The 21,696-nt window shown below is 42.4% G+C and overlaps 1 protein-coding gene across 3 annotated transcripts in view; it reads left to right on the forward strand.

The window, feature by feature from the left end:
- Positions 1 to 21,696, forward strand: part of LOC307218812 (putative oxidoreductase ZK1290.5) — a 71,821-nt gene that overhangs the window by 23,643 nt on the left and 26,482 nt on the right. For all 3 annotated transcript variants that reach the window (XM_079981697.1, XM_079981699.1, XM_079981698.1), the window contains exon 3: positions 4,373 to 4,474. In XM_079981697.1, the coding sequence (XP_079837823.1) occupies positions 4,373 to 4,474 (102 nt within the window). The remainder of the gene's footprint in view (positions 1 to 4,372; positions 4,475 to 21,696) is intronic.

The raw sequence follows: 21,696 nt of genomic DNA on the forward strand, positions 1-21,696 counted from the left end.
GGCAGGTCTAAAGGCTTTCTGCTTGCACTTTCACAGTTAAGGATGAGCTGCTTTCCTCCCATCACCATTGCTTCAGAAGTTACGGGTGGCCACTTAACTTGTTCATGAGTGTTTCAAAGTACAGTGTTCTTAATTACCCTGTCCAACAATTGTGACCTACCTGCCACAGTAAAACTCTTTTTTGGTGATTTGCAGTTCACATAGGTATGTCCTCCATAGTGGTTTTTATACTACATAAACTTTCCTTCTGTGGGACTTGGTGCTGTTGCATCCGATGGCAGTTCAGAGTCGTCTCAAAATAACTTGCCTTGCCAATCTGCCATCTCGGGCAACACAAGAGGCAAAAGCTACTGAAAAATTCTCCCCAAGTCCCATTAGGATGAATAGGAGCTGCATAAAGATATGTTTATCCTCACTCGCTGTGCAATATGAACTGTGACTTAGGCACCCCAGTGGCTTTGTAGCTGGTGAGGGGGTGCCACCTGCCTTTAGTTTGGATGCATCAGTGAGGTGCCTTAAAGGCATTACTGCATGCAAGGATGCCTTTAAAAAACAGCTTCCCTTTTAAAAAACAGCTTGAAGAGGGCTACACTATGAGTGGGAGGTGCGTGACAAATATTGAGGCACAGGATGCCTTTAAAAAACAGCTTCCCTCCCACTCATAGTGTAGCCCTCTTCAAGCTGGGTTGCATTTTTTAATGGGTCTTGCAACTCACCTTGCTTCCTCCCTTCCTGCTAGATCCCTTCCACTCCTATTCTTATCTTGGGAAATGGAGGAGAAGTAGTTGGCAACAGAGGACTTGAGAATGGATTAGGAGTGCCTCTGCAGGGACTCTCCTTGGCAGCACATGACACACGGTTCACCTGATTTCTGACTACAAACCACATGACCCTTGGCAGCCACGGAGAAACTTCCAAGGTGGAGGACTTTCAGGGGCAATTGGAGCAGGTGGGGGTATCTGCAGAAATTGGATTAAAAACAAACAAACAAACACCAAATCTCCAATCATTTGAACTGTAAGATCTCAAGAATGCATTTGCTTACCTGTTAATTATCATAATGCACAATCTACCAAGGGATAATTCCCTGAGCTAAAAACGAGTGTCCACTTTAGCAAATGGGCAGCCTCCAGTTGTACACTTGTGCAGAAACCTTTTGATTTCAGTGGGTTTGGAACAGAGATCATTTCCAAATTGTTGGTACAAAATGCACTAAGATGTCTCCTGTCTAACACTGAGCTGCTGTGACACCTGGGCCCATGCTGACTTGTGCAGGTTTTCTCATTTCCTGATTTTGCATTAGAGTTTTTCTAAAGAACTGTGAGTGCATGTTCTTTGTGCAAAAGCCATCTGCAGGTTTTGTGTCCAACTCACGACAAATTACAGTGTCTTGTATTTAGCTGTGGAACATGGCTTTAACAGATACATTCCACTCATTACATTGTGTGTGTGTGTGTGGGGGGGACTATGATTTTCACTCTTTCCATATAAGAGTTATGTTCCAAAGGCGAGCATTCTTACTGAATCAATATGAAATTGCAGAAATATAAAATCTCTGGCTTTGGCTTTTGGAGGCTGCATACTCTGGGATTTGTTTGGACTGTTCATTGCAGATAACTCTCCATCACTCTGACTATGGTCAGTGCTTTGCTGAATGTATAATCTGTTTTATTCTCTCCCATGTGTGTTTTGACTCACTTTCTGGTCTTTGTTAGCAGCTTCCCTTTGACTCTGTTGAGAATTCGGATGGAATTGCAAATATTAGTTCCACTCACAAGCATGCTGGTGACTGCTAACGATGCAAAGTCAGCCTTACATTTTGAATGGAACTTTTTCTTCTAAGCTTTAACGACTCCCGGGAAACGCACAACAACGGAAAATTAATGAGATGGCCATTGACTTGCAATAGCAGAATTGGCTGTATATCAAAATACTGTATACATTGAGATGTGTTAGGTTATTTTGTGTTTTTGGCATTTGGTTCTGATTTGCCACCATGTAACATTAATTTGATTGCCTGTAGTGAGCAGAAGATGTGTGTCTGAAGAATGTTGGCTTCCTTCTCACTTTTTGGTGCATAGCTGTTGTGTTGGGCTAAAAGCTACAGTGCTTAATTCCCACAGGGATCAGTGGGACTTACAGTTCAATCCAACGTGCATTTACTTGGAAATAAGTTCCACTGAGTTCAGTGGATCATATTGCCACATATGCATAAGTATTGCAAAGACGAGAATTGCTTAACTTTGGATCGAATCATGGTTTCCTTTTAAAGATTTTGGTTGGTTTGTATATTTATTTACTGTATTTTTATCCTGCTTTTCAGACAATTATTGCTCTGCAAAGGATAACCCACCTTTCAGGCTTTCAAAAGTGGCTTGCAGTTGAAATAATACCTAAAAGGCAGCATTAAGAAGAACAAACAGAACAACATAATGAACCCCAAAGGGCAACAAAAACAGTATATTAACCTGCAGCAGGACTCTTTTCAAAGCCTGTTCAAAGCATAAAGCAGAATTGAAATTATTATTTTGGTCAGTAGTGCTAGAACCAATTCTCAGTTGACTTCCTGTACTTGGGTGTGCATCCCTTAGCATAAGTACATGCTGCTGTCAACAGTGGCTGCTTGTATTTTTTATGCGCTCCCCATTTATTTTAAAAGTGGAATCACTTATATTTGAATTATTTCTAAAGAGGAGCGTGGACACAGATATCCACACCATTCATGCTTGATGGAATGTATGCATATGTCATAATTGCTAGACATATGAGAGGGCAAAAAGTCAAGAGAAGTGGCCCCTCCTTTTTTTTAAAGACAAAAAAATATATATTTCTAATGCTGTTTGCTGAGGTTGCACATTAAGCCACTCCAAATGATGACTAAGCATTTGCTCACACTACTGCAGTGTCAGCAGCAGAACAGGATTCCATTCACCCCTCAGCTCAGTCCATCCATTTGTGCATATGTCTTATTGCTATTAAAAGCATGATGGAACTCCTCCACCAGCTCTCATGTGACTAAGTGGCTGTTTTTCCTATCTGGTGGTAAAGGGGACATTATGAACTTTGCCCATAAGAAACAATGCACTGAAAATCTCTGGTCATCTCATTTGGACCTTTGTGGTCATGTGGGTAGAGGACTAAATTTGGACCTTGAGTTCACCTGTAAAGTGGGTAGGTGGCTTTGGTCAACCCTCAGACCTTCACCAGTAAAAAGAGAAAAATATTAACGATTTGCTCATAGCTGTTAGGGTGAGCAAGGTGTAAGACTTGTTAAACAATCTCCTATTTATTAATTTGAAAAGCCAGTTCCCGACATTCCGTAACACGCTCCTGATGTTTCGCCATGCATTAACGTGACCAAAAATAGATCCCATGATGGGGATTTTCTTTATTAATTATTTCAGCAGTTTGTATACTGCTTAATCACATTTGTCTCTAAGCAGTGTGCAGAGTACCCAATACAATAAGATTAAAATGTGTTAAACCTGGGTTCATGCTGCAAAACGACTACAAAACTTTGGCACCAGTTGGGAGGTTATTTTCAGTTTTGGGATTCGTAGTTAATGAAGCTCCCAAGAAGATTCCTGGTTTATTTTTTTTTTGACAGGTATTTCAAGAAGATGGGGAGGGAGGGGTTTATAAGCATGTAATATGTTCACATTGGGACATCCAAAGTTGTGTTGCTTTGTTGTATAAATACTGAACAAATTATGACAATCTCTGGTGTGCCGGTGCCTGAAAGGACTTCTAAGGAACCCAACAAACTTGATGCTTAAGATACTCTCTGTTGTGCTGAGGTGAAGAGCCTCTTTGTACAGTAATTGAACATGTGATTTTTTACTGCCAGTATACTTCCCCTCACTTGTGTATATATTCACCCTGCAAAATGCAACTTGAATGTACGCACTGAAAGAACCAATGACATCCAAGATGCAGCTTGCATGCAGAATCATGGAGGCACTGATTCGAGGAAGGATGAAAGCCCCACATATTGGAACAGGCCAGAGGTCTTGCAGTTCTCAGGGCTGCTAAGTCATTCTGCTTGGGATGTTGCAGTTTCTCAAGCTCAGCACAAAACTGCTTTTGTATACTGCTTTTTGTCTGCGGAGTGGCTGTGTCTTTGAGCATCTAGGAAACTGGGCTTACCTGCCTATTAAGGCTGCTTCACTGGAACTTTTGCACTGAAATTGCATTAAAACTAGCAGAGGTTGCACCATTCGGTGTTTTGTACTAGTGGTTCACAGGTGGAGACTGCAACTCCCCAATTCAACAGCTGATTTACTTTTTCATTGGGAGCTTTATGGTTCTTTAAAACAAGTTTGGTGTGATTTGTTCATGAAAAGCAACATTGGATTTTCTTTTTTCTTTTTAGATCTTTACTTGGTGCATTGGCCTGACTCGCACATCCCCGGTAAAAGCAATCGAGAAGTCAGAGCAGAGACCTGGCGAGCCATGGAAGAGTTGTATGAGAAAGGTGGGGTGGCTTTGATAGTTGCTGCTGATTTTTTTCACAGTTGCAAAAATTCACAGAGTGTTTCTGTTGGGATATCACAACACATTTTCACCATCTTTTCCACTCGGGATATATCTTAGGGCAATCTGATGCATAGCTGTCAGTGTTTCCCTTTTTTTAAGGGAAATTCCCTTATTCCGAATAGAATTCCCCGCAAGAAAAGGGAAAAGTTGACAGCTATGTTCTGATATCATTCATACCAGGCCTTGGAAGTGTCACAGAACAGTGCTCCACTCTGGAGTTTTGTTACCCTTTCCCTGCAGTGCTTTTTAAACATCTGAACACTTAGCAATCCTGATGAACTTTGCTCCTTTCTTGGTCCAGTGAAGAAGAGGCCTAAAGACAGTCTTTTCAGAGTAGGCCTCTATGAGATGGTGATGGTGGGAATGAGAAGCAGCATTGCTGTTTGGAGCTCTCTGGAAATGTCCAGTGGGGAGAAGGAGTGGGAAGAGATTGGGGATCGGAGGTGTCTGACGTGGGACAGGCCCAACACAGGGGGAAATCGTGAGCAGGACCCATTGAAGGACTCTGACCCTTCAGTGGGACACAGCAGATTGGGGGGTGGTGACCTAGACCCGAGGGGAAGGACCAAGTGGGTTATCAAGAGAACAGCCCACCTCAGTGTCATTGGATACCCCAAGTCTAAAGCCATAAATAAATCATGACACAGTGTAATATGTCATTTGTTGTTGTTCATCTGAGGTTGTACAGTGGTAGCTTGGGTTACATACGCTTCAGGTTACACACTCCGCTAACCCAGAAATAGTGCTTCAGTTTAAGAACTTTGCTTCAGGATAAGAACAGAAAGCGTGCTCCGGCTGCGCGGCGGCAGCAGGAGGCCCCATTAGCTAAAGTGGTGCTTCAGGTTAAGAACAGTTTCAGGTTAAGAACGGACCTCCGGAACACTTTAAGTACTTAACCCGAGGTACCACTGTATTTACCTAATTTTAAGACCTGCCAAGGAACAGAGGTTTGTTATTATGTCTTCATATGTAAAAACACAGAATTCAAAGAGGGTGTTCTTTCTTTTTCCTATGACTGTAATCGGGGAGAGGAGGGACAACCTCAAGAAACGTTTTCCGAAACACCAGAGTATTGTCATTGTTTTCAAATGGAATTGAATGCCAAAAAAAGGCAAGACTGCTGAACTGAAGTAGCTTTGTGTCATGGCTTCAAACCCAAGTACTCTTGTTACAGTGGGTTTGTGGGTCTGGTTGCAGATTCTCAGAGCCTTACCAATACTGTTCAAAGCTTCTACTAATTGGGACCAAGGAGCCCTTGTGGTGATGGTGGGGATATTATTGGTGTAACAATTTTCTGTTGGTGGTTTGGGGCAAGGGTTTTAGTTGACTGCCTGAACGAGGAATTGAAACTTGATTCTCTCTCTCTCTCCCCCCCCCCCCAGGTTAATTAACTTACAAAGCATCTCTTTGGGAGATTTTTGAACTGAATCTCTCCCCCCCCCCCCACAACTTGTGCCCCTCTTCTCTACTGTTTCCTTCATCATGTGCATTAATTTAACTTGGCTGTTTATCTGCACCTAGGCCGAGCGAAGCGTCAGGAATTAAAACTGTATGTTAGGCACATCCTCGATTTATCACCCCTGCATGAAACTTCATTACAGAACCTATGGATGCCGAACACAATTTCCACCCTAAGCTACATTATTTAAATTAACGTCACGTAAATCTCATTCCAATTAAAGTAGCCTTTCTGTCCTGAGTCTTCTGTTATCTGGTCCATCGGCTCCTGCATCCCACAAATCACCCCTTTCTGCCTCAAGCAATGCAGAAAATTTGAACCTCTGGCCATGTGTTTCTGAAGTGATATGCAAATGTTAATAAATTTGGACGTTTATAGGCAGTACCCCATGAGGGAAGAAATGATTAAATAATTTGCTTGCATGGTTAACCACTAAAGTTTCAGTTGACACTCAGATAATGCTTAATCATCCCTTTTGACTTATGGCCCTGGCCTGGGGTTTAGAAGCAGTTTTTTTTAAAAAAATAGCATGGTTCCTTCTAATTGATCACTTATTTTCCACAGCTGAGTGCTTGTGTAGCACTGTGACCAAGCTTTCAATTCTAAACATACTTACACAGGAGTAAGTCCCCTTTGACTTACAGTAGAACAACTTATGTTTACAGATGCACAGGATTGTGCTGTAAGAAGCTGGGAAGAACTTATTTCAAGTCTTGCCCCAGCTGTAGACTCACTTGGTGAGCCATACTGTTCAACAACCAACCACCTCATGCAGGCCCAGTTATATCCGTATTTTATTCAGTACCTCAAACAACGATTCAAACCTTTTTCACTGACCCTTTGAAAGCATACTGTAGAAGTGTGAACAATTAGCAAAATTAAAACACGTGGAGTTATGAAAAAGAACACTGGAAGATGAGGCATTTGATCAGGAGCAAAAATTACAAGACTGAGTGAAAGCAATGAAATGCATTTATTAAATCTGCTTGTTCCCGCTTTCTAGGTTTTTTTATTTTATTTTTTAAAAAGATAGTAATAATCAACCACTATGGTTTATTACACAATTGTTCTAGGAGTTGATTTTGATTGTCACAAAAACTCTGTTCTAAGCGTACGTTGTTTTTTTTAAAGGGTTTTCCATTTGTTTATGCTTGAAAAGAATGGGGCATTCCAAGAACAGAATGAGAATGTGACTTAAGAGTCATAAAAGTTAATGGGGATGTTCTCTATAAAAGCTGCAATTCAAGCTATTGATAAACGTCCTGCTTGAGAAATTAAGGAAGATGGTCTTTGATAGCCTCTGAGGTTTTGGGATTTGTAATTTAAGCAATAGTTTAACCTTGGCGTGTAACAGCTGTGGCAGGAAGGAGGCAAACAGGGAGAGGGATTTTAACCTCCCTCCACTCTGGTGTCCTTACAGCGAAGGAGCCTTTCTTGGACGATCAAGTCTGGTGAGTGGCCCAAACATGAACTTCCCTGCCTGCTCCTCAACCTCAAAAAGGTACCATTGGTGCCTTTTTGAGTACAGTGGAACCTCGGGTTGTGAACATGATCCGTGCGGGAGGCACATTCGCAACCCGCAGCGTTCACAACCCACAGCGCTGCGCATGCGCGTGACACACTTTAGTGTTTCTGTGCATGTGCGAGCGCCGAAACCTAGAAGTAACCCATTCCATTACTTCCGGGTTCAGCGCGGTCTGTAACCCGGAAAAGCGCAACTCGCAGCGTTCGCAACCCGAGGTATGGCTGTACTCTCAGTGTTGGGCTACAAACCCACAGCCGCTGTTGGAGCTGCTCGCTGTTGATGGGTTGTTGCGGAGAGAAAAACAGCAGGAATATAATCCAAAGGTTGCCCTATAGATGCGGCTGCTGGGTCCTGTTAATTGATTTTGTGGATTCTGACTATTTAAACAGGCCTGCACATTTGCTGGAAGGTAAAGGTAAAGGTAAAGGTAAAGGTACCCCTGCCCGTACGGGCCAGTCTTGACAGACTCTGGGGTTGTGCGCCCATCTCACTTAAGAGGCCGGGGGCCAGCGCTGTCCGGAGACACTTCCGGGTCACGTTGCCAGCGTGACAAAGCTGCATCTGGCGAGCCAGAGCCGCACACGGAAACGCCGTTTACCTTCCCGCTGGTAAGCGGTTCCTATTTATCTACTTGCACCCGGAGGTGCTTTCGAACTGCTAGGTTGGCAGGCGCTGGGACCGAGCAGCGGGAGCGCACCCCGCCGCAGGGATTCGAACCGCCGACCTTTCGATCGGCAAGTCCTAGGCGCTGAAGCTTTAACCCACAGCGCCACCTGCGTCCCTATTTGCTGGAAGACTGGGCTGTAAATACCCGCAATAAAGAGCAACAACTTGTGCTTTAATTTCTCGGCCGCTGCTGGGCGAGGGCGGTTTGGTATGAAAAGAGTTTCCTTGAGATGCAGGCTTGTGAGATAGGCCAGCTTACTTTGAGTTGTCTTGTGTCCCCATTGTGGACTGGGCTGGGGTGGGGCGAAGTTTCATTTGATGCATGTTTCCTCTCTTAGGTGAGGAGGGCAAGGGACTGGCAGGGAAGGCTGCAGGTGCTCATAAAACATTTGATTTGAGCAGCCCAACTTATTTTGGAATTGAGCAATGGATGCTCGCTCATTCCTGTGAGGGAGCAGGGGGTTTTTTTGCCACAGGACTAACTTTTGAATTCCTTACGCCTTTTTTTTTTTTTAAAAAGTAACAGTACAATAGAGACTCATGTAGGTCAGAGCTTCCTCCTGTGGTTGGAGGTGGTTCATGAGTGATATCCGCTGCACCACACCCCGTTTGATCAGATAAGGGATGCTGTATGATGATATCTCTTCAAGAAAACAAACTCAAGTCTCACGTGGCATTCAGTTAAACAGTAATGATTTGCAAAGCAGCTTTTAAGAAGCATGACGGGAAGCTACACATTTTTGTAAGCAAAGATGTGAGTAATTAATTAAAAGATTTCTGCACAACTTTTCAGTGCGAATTGTCCAACTGGCACCTTTTACAATAATGGATTTTTTTTTATTAAAAAAAATACTTTTTATTTTTTTAAAAACAAGTTCTCTATATGGTAGACATCTAATTTCCTTCAACTGATTGCTTGTATAATCTCTCCCTTTCTACAGGAGTTATGCCGCTGCCTAATGTGAAATATCTCATAGTATATACACTACACTACACTACACTATACTGTATATCACCATAGTAAACCTAGGAAAAAGTTCACTTTGCACTTTTGATTCTTCCTTTGCAGGCAAAATTCAACACTTTCTCACTTTGATGACTTTTTCTGTTGCCATGCAGAACCCTTCTTTCTGCTGGAAGTTTCCTTACGCAGTCCCACAAATTGAAATCGAGTGACAAGTTTGAATTGCATGACTTCTTGTGTGACATGAATGTTTACAGTTGCATACAATGCAGAAATTTGCCCAGTGTGTACACACACACACACACACACACACACACACAATCCCCATCTCAGGAAAGGCTACACCTGTTGAATGCCTGCCTATTATTCATTTTGATACAGAGCCTGTGCCAGGAGAAAAGTGATGACTCACAAATTCAAAGCTTGTTTCTGCAGCATGTTTTGCTTTGGCGTGCGATGAGGGAGGCAACATCGCCTAAGGAAATTGTTAAGAGCTAGTAAAAGTTCTAAAAAGTGTTTTGATGTCTGAACTTAGTACAGTTAAGGCTTGAAAGCCTTGATAAAAACACCCATGTCAGTGTTCAAGAGAGATAAGGCAAGCTATTGTAATCAAACAAAGCTTGGGTGCTGAGAGCATTTATTTACAAATCTTTGCTGGTAAGAGATCAGCTTGTCCATCTTACTCTGAAGGTCCCCTCCTCCTTTTTCTTTTTAATCTTCACATGGAGTTTGTTTTGAAGCTTTTTCTGGCAAGAAAATGCAGTGTGGCAGCATTCAAAGTGTTCAGCCTCATTTCCTGCTGGGCTGGCCCAAGGAGGTGGTGAGGTCAGGCAATTTGATGGGCTCCCAAACTCATCCCAGTGGAGCTGCCTTTCCTACTTGTTGTGGAACACCCTGGAAATTTGGGTGTAGTCTGGGAGAAATTGTGATTTGCACGCTCCCACCTCTTCCAAGAGGCCTGCTGAGCATGTCATGACTGAGAAACCCCCAAATTAGTTAGGTAACAAATCTGATTTCTTGAAATGGCATGTGGCCAGCAGGGGGGACATCATGGGAGGTCTGTTTCCAGATGTACTGCCCTTTGCGATTGGAAGCCTTGCAAGTTGTTCCAGGAAAGGGACCCTGAGCAACATGGGGGGGGGGGGAGGGAGCTCTTGGGACCAAGGTGAAACTGTAAATTATTTTTAGTTTATTGTTGTTTTTGTTATTGGATGCTGGGTGTTGTTTATGTAATCTTGTTATACTTACAGTTCTGAAAATTCTTTTGTATGTTATAATATTTGCTACCGTGACTTGCTATGTCATTAGCAAATTCTTTTTGCATTTGATTTTCAAATGTATTGTTGTAAGATGCTTTGAGCACTGGGGGGTGGGAGGGTAGAAAAGCAACATAAAAAAAGAATGAATGAATGAATGAATGTGCACTCGCTTGGGGTTACCTCCGCCGCCTCTTTGGATTTTTTTGAACATGAGCAAAATACAGTGGACACTCGGGTTGCAAACATGATCCGTGCGGAATGCACGTTGGCAACCCGCAACATCTGCAACCTGCAGCGGCGCATCTGTGCACGTGTGGGTTGCTATTCGGCGTGTCTGCGTATGCGCAAAGCGTGATTTAGCGCTTCTGTGCATGTGCGGCCGCCGAAACCTGGAAGCAACCCGTTTCGGTGCTTCCGGGTTTCGGCGGTCCACAACCCAAAAAAATGCCACCTGTAACCTGAGGTATGACTCTATATGCATGATGGATCTAGCTCCACATATTTTTTTTAAGTTTTTCACCTTTGTATAAATGGGCTACCTTGGAAGGTGGAAGACTCTCCTTCATTGGAGCTTGGGTGGCCATCTGTCATGGATACATTGCAGGGCGTTGGACCAGATGCCCCTCGGGGTCCTTCCAACTCTACAATTCTGAGTTCATGAGCCCTAGAACTGTCAGCAAGCTTCATGGCTCAGTGGGGATTTGAAAGATAGTTGATTAATTTTAATATCATTCCCCCATCTCAAGACAATTATGACGTTGGCTGGAGAGCAACTTTAACATGCGTCTGTCAAGTCACTAGAGTTTCCAGGTTGCAGCCAGAATACTGCAGCCTGCCTGCAACTGCATACCTGATACAGCCTGTCCTTCTCTCCCTGGTTCCCCCGCCTATCTTCTTTTTCTGGCCTGCTGGAGCAAGCAGGACTCTCATTCTGCCCTGCAGCGGGTCAGAGTGGGTGACGGGATAGGGAAAAGAGCAAGCTGGAAGAATCCATGTCTGCATCTCTTTCATGCCCGTCAGGCAATTTGAACAATCAGAAGAGCAATTGAGAGCATGCCCCAGCAGCCCAATCCGTCACAAGAATTTGCTTGAAACTGTTTTTAATATTGTGCATTTAAATTACTATAACATGACCTGGGACCCTGTTGTGATGGGTGGGTATCATTATTAGTATTTAGTAAAGCTAGTCATAAAAGTTGATGTGTGACCGCCAACACCCGAGTCCTTTTGGAGCTGGAAGAGGGCAGAACAGGGGCATAACAGGGGGACGGTATGGGGGCAGGGCAGAACGGGGCCAGGCTTTTGCGTGCTCCGCCAACACATGAGTGGGCCAGGAAATGTGCAAAATGGTCACCACGTGTGTAACAATATCACTGATGGATTATCAGCACACCAGCCTTCTTTAAAAGGCTGTTTTGAGATGTGAAACACAGCAGCACGTGTACGTTTCAACTTCCTCTTTGACAGAAAAGGAAGCTGATTTGGTATTTTGAAAAACAGATTGAGTAAACGGCCCTCAAATGATGGAATGACTGCATTTATATACCGCCTTCCTGCCATGGTACCTATGGCCGTTTACAGTTTTTACAACAAATGGTCCAAAATATAGACCAACAGAGTTCTCTGAGCTGCTAGTTAGTTGTGTCTGGAACTGATGGTATGTGCTCTCTGGCCTAGGCTTCCTCACTTCTGCTTTTCCTCAGGCCACACAGGTATATTTTAGGCTGCCCCAACAGTTCTCAGACGCATTTAATGGTATGCGCTCCCTGGCTTGCACTTCCTCACCGGCCCTGTTACTGCTTCGCTGAAGCCAAGTCCACCCGAAAGTAAACAGGTAAAGGGACCCCTGACCATTAGGTCCAGTCGCGGCCGACTCTGGGGTTGTGGCGCTCATCTCGCTTTATTGGCTGAGGGAACCGGCGTACAGCTTCTGGGTCATGTGGCCAGCATGACTAAGCCGCTTCTGGCGAACCAGAGCAGCGCACAGAAACGCCGTTTACCTTCCCGCCGGAGCGGTACCTATTTATCTACTTGCACTTTGACATGCTTTCGAACTGCTAGGTTGGCAGGAGCAGGGACCGAGCAACGGGAGCTCACCCCATCGAAAGTACCTAAGTTCTAAACCACTGAATGTTACAGAATGCTGGTGTGCTGATAATCCATCAGTGATATTGTTACACACGTGGTGACCATTTTGCACATTTCCTGGCCCACTCATGTGTTGGCGGAGCACGCAAAAGCCTGGCCCCGTTCTGCCCTGCCCCCATACCGTCCCCCTGTTATGCCCCTGTTCTGCCCTCTTCCAGCTCCAAAAGGACTCGGGTGTTGGCGGTCACACATCAATTGGATGTGCGCAGAATGGTCACTGCCTGCACTCTCCTCGCTTTCTTGGTTGGTTCCAGACGTAGTAGCAATGGAAACGTGCTGTGTCTTCGATATTACTTTAGTTACAAGTATAACATAAATGGACGCAGAGACATAGCTGCAAGTTGCAGAACCGCTAACCCATATCAAATCCACGGGGAGAAATCTTGCAGTCTCTTGCCACCAGCCTGCCCATTGTACTAACAGCAACGCTGCAGTTTCTTGCATGTGATCCTTAAGCGCTCATCTTTTTAAAAAGTTTTTATTTATACTCACCAGGCTTATACATTTCACTAGTTTTACAATCGTTTTCACATTTCAAAGTTTGACTTCCTCCCCCCCCCCCCGCGGTTCCTTAAATTAATTTTTTAAAAATACCTCCTGCATATGCAAATTCATTTAATCTGCTCATTTAATTATCTACTTTAAATATATACTCTTATGAAACTGCAGGTTGTTAAGTAATCCTGCCAACATTTTTATCCGTTTGCAATTTGTCTGTAAATATTCAATAAACCATTTTCATTCTTTTATGAAAAGTTTGTTATCTTGATTTCTTAATTCTTCCGGTAAGTTTCGTACATTTCTGCATATAAGTTTTTGTATCCGTTCTTCCTTTGCTGGGTCTTCTGCTTCTTTCCATTTTGGGGCGAGTAACCTTCTTACCGCTGTAGTCGCATAAAACTGAATAAACCAGAATCTTTTCATTTGGGAATTACCATAATTTTTGCTCTATAAGACTCACTTTTCCCCTCCTAAAAAGTAAGGGGAAATGTGTGTGTCTCTTCTGGAGCGAATGCAGGCTGCGCAGCTATCCTGGAAGCCAGAACAACAAAAGGGATTGCTGCTTTCACTGTGCAGCGATCCCTCTTGCTGTTCTGGCTTCTGAGATTCAGAATTTTTTTTTCTTGTTTTCCTCCTCCAAAAACTAGGTGCGTCTTGTGGTCTGGTGCGTCTTATAGAGCGAAAAATACGGCATAGGGACAGAACTACCTGAACTGTATAGAAATTTAAGCACTCATCTTGTGCCCATCCCTGCCAGTTCAGGGGACCATCCACAGTCATCAGAAGAACATTAACATTATTTTGTCAAATCACCGACTTCAGGCACTTTCAAACAAAACCATTGTGATAAATCCATTAACGGCAACCTCATAACAAAGCACAATCAGTCTCTGTTAATAGAGTGATCCTGCAGGGATATTTTTGAAGTCCCGAATAAATCACTCCAAAGGTGGCCTGAAGTTGTAGATTCAATACTTGACTTGCACGTATATTGATGTAACTCCAATTTCATAGTCTCCGCTGTTGGAAAACTCTGCAGGAAGCCAGTCATATTTGGAAAGAGGCTCCTTAATTGCCCCCCTTTCCCCAATAATAATATCCATTAAATCAAATAAGAAATGAGTAGGTGAACATAAATCGTCATGTAAACCTAATTAATTTGTAAAACCTGCATATTATCCTCCTTTGATATATCAGTATGCAGTGCTTGTACTCTCTTGAACACAGAGCTTCTCAACTTTGATGATAAAGTATTTTGTTTTCCTGATAGAAGATGGATTATGTACTACAAACCTCATAAAAATGAATCTAAATTAAGCTCTTAAAAACAACACCTTAATATTTAGATAGAGGTTCCAAATAGATCCTCAGCTTCAAATGACTGATCTCCCTGATAGTAGACAGCTAGGTACTTGTATTTTTGGAAGCATAGAAATCATCAGTATTCTTGGATACTTGCTGAAAAGAAAATTAGTTGTTTTTATTAGACATTACCCAGTCTTCTCTAACACAAATGAATCAAAATCTCCTTAGTAGGACCGCTGTCATATAGGTGCATATGAAGTATTATCACTTAGTTGTTTCTGAACTTCCTTTGTCATAATTCACAACAGCAGCTTTGTCTAAAAGGTTGATGGGAGTAGTTCTAAGGACTGTGAATAAACTAGAACAGGGTGATATTGACACAATTTATCCAGAAAGAAACAGTTGGCTTTGCAGTAGATCAGGGTTTTCCAGACTTGAGTCACCAGCTGGTTTTGCACTACAATTCCCATAATCCCTGACCATTGGTCCTTCTAGCTAGGGATTATGGGAGTTGTAGTCGTCAAAATCAGATGGGGACCCAAGTTTGGGAAACCCTTATATCTGCATGCCTACATACACGAAGATTGCACATGCATGGGCTCTATGCGTAGCAAGGATTCGACACCAGCATTTGAAGCTGTTAATGGAGTCGGTTTGGTGTTAACCATGTTTAAAGTTGTTCCCAACACAATCATTAGCTGTGGATAAGGCTGACATTTTTTTATATGCCTGTTGTCTTTGTCCATGGAGTTTTCTTGGCAGGGATCCTGGAGTGGATTGCTGGTTCCTTCTCCAGGTGGATCACGTTTGGTCAGAACTCTCCACTATGACCAGTCCATCTTGGGTGCCCTGCTCGGCATAGTTCATAGCTTCTCTGAGTTATTCAAGCCCCTTCGCCATGGCAAGGCAGTGATCCATGATCATGTTTGACCAAACTGCGGGAGGCAGTGGAAGACGGGTGCCTGGCGTGCTCTGGTCCATGGGGTCACGAAGAGTCGGACACGACTAAACAACTAAACAACAACAAGGCTGACATTGGTTAGGGGTGACACAGGCAACTCTAGGACCTATATCAAATGCCTTAAACGTGTGTCTGTACCAATGCACTCTTGCTATTTCCATCTTGATCTTCCTCCTTTCTTCCTGCCCTGATTTTCTTTGTGCAATTGGCTAACTTGGTAACTTGTTCTCATGTCACACTGGGGTTTGGGAAGGCTCAGCCCAAATAAATGCGACCCGGAGGGGAATATGCAGCATCCATTGACCATTTCCCCCATCCAATTCCCATTCAAGTTTTTTCTCATATATATATATATATATATATATATATATATATATATTCCAATGTAAAATTATAAAAAGAAAAAACATCCACTTTATCACCAACACAATCTTTTTGGACTTCCATCAGCTCGTCTGATAATTCTCCATCTTAATCACTTCTTACACATTCCCTATTTAATATTGCAATATAATAATAACTTATCTTATCTTTTTCTTTTTTTACAATATTTCTACTATTAATTCTTCACAGAACTTCTTGTAAACTTACAAACGTTATCTGGTCATTACATATACTTTTCATATAATCTTTAAATTTAGTCCAGTCCTCAGTGAACTTCTGGTCTCGCCGGTTCCGGATCCTTCCTGTTAGTTTATCAAGTTCTGTGTAGTCATTAGTTTCATCCTCCATTCTTCAATCGTAGATAGTTCTTCTTGTTTCCATTTTTGGGCCAATAATATTCTTGCTGTTGTTACTGTGTACAAAAACAATTTCCAATCTTCCTTATTAATTTCATTTCCCATTATTCCTAATAGAAATGCTTCTGGTTTCTTTATAAATGTATATTTCAACATTTTTTTTCAACTCATTATATAACATTTCCCAGAAGCATCTCACCTTTTTTACACTCCCACCACATATGATAAAATGTTCCTTCTTTTTCTTTACATTTCCAACATTTATTGCTTACTTTATACATTTTTGCTAACTTTACTGGTGTAAGATACAATCTATATATCATTTTCATCACATTTTCTTTTATTGCAGTACAGGTAGTAAATTTCATTCCTTCATTCCACAATTTTATCCAGTCTTTTAATTGTATATTATATCCAAAGTCTTTGGCCCAATGAATCATAACCGACTTAACCTCCTCATCCTTTGTATACCATTCCAGCAGCAATTTATACATTTTAGATAAAATTCTGAAATCATTATTCAATATTTCTTGCTGATACTTTGATTCTTTATCAGAAAAACCTCTTTCTCTAACATCTTTTTTAAACATTTCATTAACCTGAAAGTAGTGCAGTCAATCATTAACATATTCTTTTACTTCCTCATACGGTTTCAATTTCCATTTACCTCCTTCTTTCATTGTTAAACTCCCGTATGTTATCCACTTCCCCCTCATATTGATCTTCCTTACACTCATCACCTCCAACGGAGACAACCAATGTGGTATTTTTGGTTCCAATAGGTTTTTATACCTCTCCCAAACTTCAATGAGAGATCTTCGAAAGATGTGGTTTTCAAAACCTTTATGAACTTTTTTCTTATCATACCATAAATATGCGTGCCAACCGAATCTGTTATCAAATCCTTCCAAATCCAACAGTTCCGTGTTTTCTAATTTCATCCACTCTTTCAACCAACAGAGTTTCAACCATTCAAGTTTTTTCATGTGATACCATAATTGTGAGGGATGGTGTAAGGAAATTAAAATCTTTCCCCAAGCTATGAAGCCCATCTGGGTTGGTAGAGCCTGAGACTCTCAATCTCACAGTCGTGGGTTCAAGCCTCATGTCAGGCAAAAGATTCCTGCATTTCAGGGGGTTGGACTAGATGACCCACGTGGCCCCTTCCAACTCTATGCTTCCATGAAACCAGTCCTGTGCCCACACTGAGCACTACAAACCCCATTTTGCTTGGGTCTGGGGAGGCTTGAACCAGTTGCATTCTTGACATAATGGAAAGCAAACTTGGGAAACCCAGCTTGAAACCAAACAAATGAGAAACTAGCGGCTTAAAAAAGGATAGAGATGTAACTATTATCTTTTACAGTGGTGCCCCGCAAGACGAACGCCTCGCAAGACGGAAAACCCGCTAGACGAAAGGGTTTTCCGTTTTGGAGGCGCTTCGCAAAACGAATTTCCCTATGGGCTTGCTTCGCAAGACGAAAATGTATTGCGAGTTCCTGGGGGGGTTTTTTCCCTCCCCCCCCCTTTCCTAAGCCCTAAGCCGCTTATCAGCTGATCCGCTAAAAGCCGCTAAACCGCTAATAGCGCTAATCCGCTAAACCGTCAATGGGCTTGCTTCGCAAGACGAAAAAACCGCTATGCGAAGAGCCTCACGGAATGGATTAATTTTGTCTTGTGAGGCACCACTGTATTAAGAAACCTGAAACTAAAATGAGCAGACCACTGAAAAATAATCTGCTTTGGGGAATTAAACTCTGATCTTAGAGCAGGACAGTGATCTACCAGCAACCCACACTTTAAAATACATTTGTATCTTCTACGGTTCTCATTGCCAGCTCTTGTAAGTTCTTTCATTCTTCAAGTCAACGTCAGTTAAGATTTTCAATACAAAGTGGAACATCTTTGCCCCATTCCCTTTCATATTACAATTGGAAGTAATGTTTTGTTCCAGGCTTCTTTTGAAATATTGATTTATTAGTTGTGTGGACCATGGTGAATCTATTTACTTGTTTTCTCTTCCGCCATAGGCCTAAACTCTGGGAGCTTGACCTGCTCTCGCAGATTAAATTCAAATTATGCAAACTGCTGCGTTGTGGGTTGTAACCCAATTAACAGGACACATATTGAGCACATGATTGTTAGTTTAAATGAAAGTTGTCAAACAGCCCAGTGCTCAAGATTAACGGGTCTACTTTCCAAATGCCTTTTGGAAGCCAAGAATTAGGACATCTCCATCTCCCCCTGGATTTTGCATTGTCTTTCAGCCTGCCCTTCGCTCGGCTCTTTGTGTTGCTGGGACTGTAGCAAAATTAAGTCTCACTTTAGATTATAAGCTCCTTTGGGTAGGAACCTGTAAAGAACAGTGTAGTTAAAAGTGATAATATTAACACAACTGTGTAAAAAGCCACATTGCAAATATTTCCTTTGCTATCTACTAAAATACTGCTTGCTCTTTTTAGAAGCTGGAGTGCCATTGACGGCATGCAGTTGTGTCTGAACTAAGGATCACAAGTGCACATTGGCAGGTGAAGTTTCTGAATTTCTAAGCACTTGAAAAAATACCAGTCACCTGTATGAGGTTTTTTGTCATTTGTCAGCATATGTCTGACAACAGAGGTGTAGTGGATGCTGTGCAATAGGCAGTGAGGGTCCATATATAACATGCAGAACTAGGGCTGGGTGATATCAGCTTTTCTTTTTCTTCAATTTTTTTTATTAAATTTTCCAAATTTATAACAAACATGTCCACAAACATAAACAAAAAACATCAAAAAAACAAACAAACATATATCCTAACTGTAAAAATTCCACTTTTGTTATCATTGTTGGGTGACTTCCTCAAATCCCCCTGGCTGAGTTTCCATATATATCATTGTAGTAGTTTTCCAAAACTAGTTTCACATAAAATTTACTTGGTCCATTAATCTCTCTCTTTCTTTTCATTTTAACTTTTATCCATAGTATTCTACAACATCACATATTTAAATCCTAGGCCAATCTGATTCTCGCAAGTAATTCTATTTAATTTATCTTAACATATTTAACTAAATAATCTTTGAATTTCTTCTATTCCTCTTGATACTCCTCCTCCTTCTGGTCGCGGACTCTCCCGGTCAGGTCAGCTAGCTCCAAAAAATCCATCATCTTCATCTGCCATTCCTCCACTGTTGGTACTTCTTGTGATTTCCAATTTTTGGTCAACAAAATTCTAGCTGCAGCTGTGGCATACGAAAACAATCTGACATCTTCTTTGGGCAAATTCAAGTAATCCATTATTCCAAGTAAAAAGGCTTCTGGTATCTTAATAAATGTATATCTCAACATTTTTTTCAATTCATTATAAATCATTTCCCAGAAGTCTTTCACCTTCTTTCAACGTTGTGATGTATCACCAGTGTATAGCGATACACTGCAGTGTTGGAAAGGAAGGAGCACCAACCGTGTAAGGTGCCAGGGCGAAACCGCCGCAGCTCCCTCCGGCATGTGGTGCATGGAGGGAGGAGCAAGGAGCATCAGCCCTGGCTCTGCGAGGTGCTGGGGTGACACTGCTGCCACTCCCACTGCCGCCAGCGCCCGTCGCAGGGAGGAAGGAGGCAGCTGGAGAAGGAAGGTTAGGCGCTGGGCAGCAGGCAAGCATCACCCATGATATACCGCAGGGTGAAGGCACCATTGTGCTCTGGCCCTCAAACTGGTCCTGGATAATAATTATTATTATTATTATTATTATTATTATTATTATTATTATTCCCCGCCCATCTGGCTGAGTTTCCCCAGCCACTCTGGGCGGCTTCCAATCAAGTGTTAAAAACAATACAGCATTAAATATTAAAAACTTCCCTAAACAGGGCTGCCTTCAGATGTCTTTTAAAAAGAAGATAGCTTCTTATTTCCTTCACATCTGAAGGGAGGGTGTTCCACAGGGCGGGCGCCACCACCGAGAAGGTCCTCTGTTTGGTTCCCTGCAACCTCACTTCTCGCAATGAGGGAACCGCCAGAAGGCCCTCGGTGCTGGATCTCAGTGTCCGGGCTGAACAATGGGGGTGGAGACGCTCCTTCAGGTATACAGGACAGAGGCCGTTTAGGGCTTTAAAGGTCAGCACCAACACTTTGAATTGTGCTCGGAAACGTACTGGGAGCCAATGCAGATCTCTCAGGACCGGTGTTATGTGGTCCCGGCGGCCACTCCCAGTCACCAGTCTAGCTGCCGCATTCTGGATTAATTGCAGTTTCCAGGTTACCTTCAAAGGTAGCCCCACGTAGCGCGCATTGCAGTAGTCCAAGTGGGAGATAACTAGAGCATGCACCATTCTGGCAAGACAGTCTGCAGGATGATGTATCAATACATTGGCCAGGCCTATGCACAACTAATGATTAGACCACGCCCCCCAATGGACGGATATACTTGTAATATATATCCATGAAGAATGCTTTTATGTGTTTCTTCATTGAAGTATGTTGCAGGTACATTCATACTTTTGTGGCTAAGTTGGCTGTGCATGGTGAACGCTGACATTTCGGGAAAATGGCCTCATATTGTGAACATCTTCCTCGTTCCAGGACCTTCAGGGCAAGGTATCTACCGATTTAAAGGCCATATATTGCCGCTTGCGCGTATGAATGCGTGCAGCTCACATATATATATAAAACAAGTAAAATTGATGCATTGCCATATTTTGCTGCTCCTCTCTAGCATGCAAATGGTATGGTGAGCGCTGCATCTGAATTGCAAATGTTCCTTTTATGTTAATATAAATTTATATTTAAATCCCGGATCAAGGTAGGTGTCCACCCCATTATACATCCCCGAATCCTATTAGCATTAATGGGAATTATGCAAGCATGCTGAGCTCGACAACACAGCTGTTTGAGACGGACAAGGAGTTCCTTCCCTCTAGCTGTTCCATTTATGTATGATTCCCGTGACAAGACAAATCAGTGGTGATTCCACGCATAGGGTGGCTGTGTGCCAATTCATTAGCATGTTAATAATCCTTTCGAAATTGTCTCATGCTGTATTTTTCAGATTAACTTGTGTCTGTTCCGTTTTCACCTTTTCACGAGTGAGAGGTTGCTGGATTTATGCTACCTCCGTGTTCTGGGAGCTGTCAGCTCCCTCAAGATTCGGTGCAGCAACACATTAAAGTCCTGGCCTTCCCTGATAAAGCGCTGCTAGTCTTGAGCCTCATCACGCGTTAAGGTTGACTCCTTTTCTGTGTCATATCCAAGTCCCTAAGAGCAATCAAAAGATCCAGCCTATCATGTCCATAAACACAGTGCATGTAGCAGTTAAGAGGCTGTTGTTGTGGTCCAAGACGTTTGCTATTCAAATGTTGCCATTGGAAAAAGCCCCTTTTCTCCCAGCCTCAATATGGATTTAGGGCTTTTTCATGCAATGACATTGTTGAAGGTATCTTTTGGAATTTGCGTACACTCTGGTTTCCAAAGTTGGGAATGTTCAGCTTCGATCTTCTGCTGTTTGCTTTGGCTCCAAAAGGTTTGTTGGTATTAATATTTTATTGAAAAGTTTTCAATTTTAAATAAATGAAGGGATAGAAAGAAAAATGAATGAAAAGAAAAATGAAAAGGCACAAAAACGTGTTGAGAAAGAAATAATATATGGATATGTGCG

Source organism: Podarcis cretensis (assembly GCF_951804945.1).
Source record: "Podarcis cretensis genome assembly, chromosome: 6".
Classification (NCBI taxonomy): domain Eukaryota; kingdom Metazoa; phylum Chordata; class Lepidosauria; order Squamata; family Lacertidae; genus Podarcis; species Podarcis cretensis.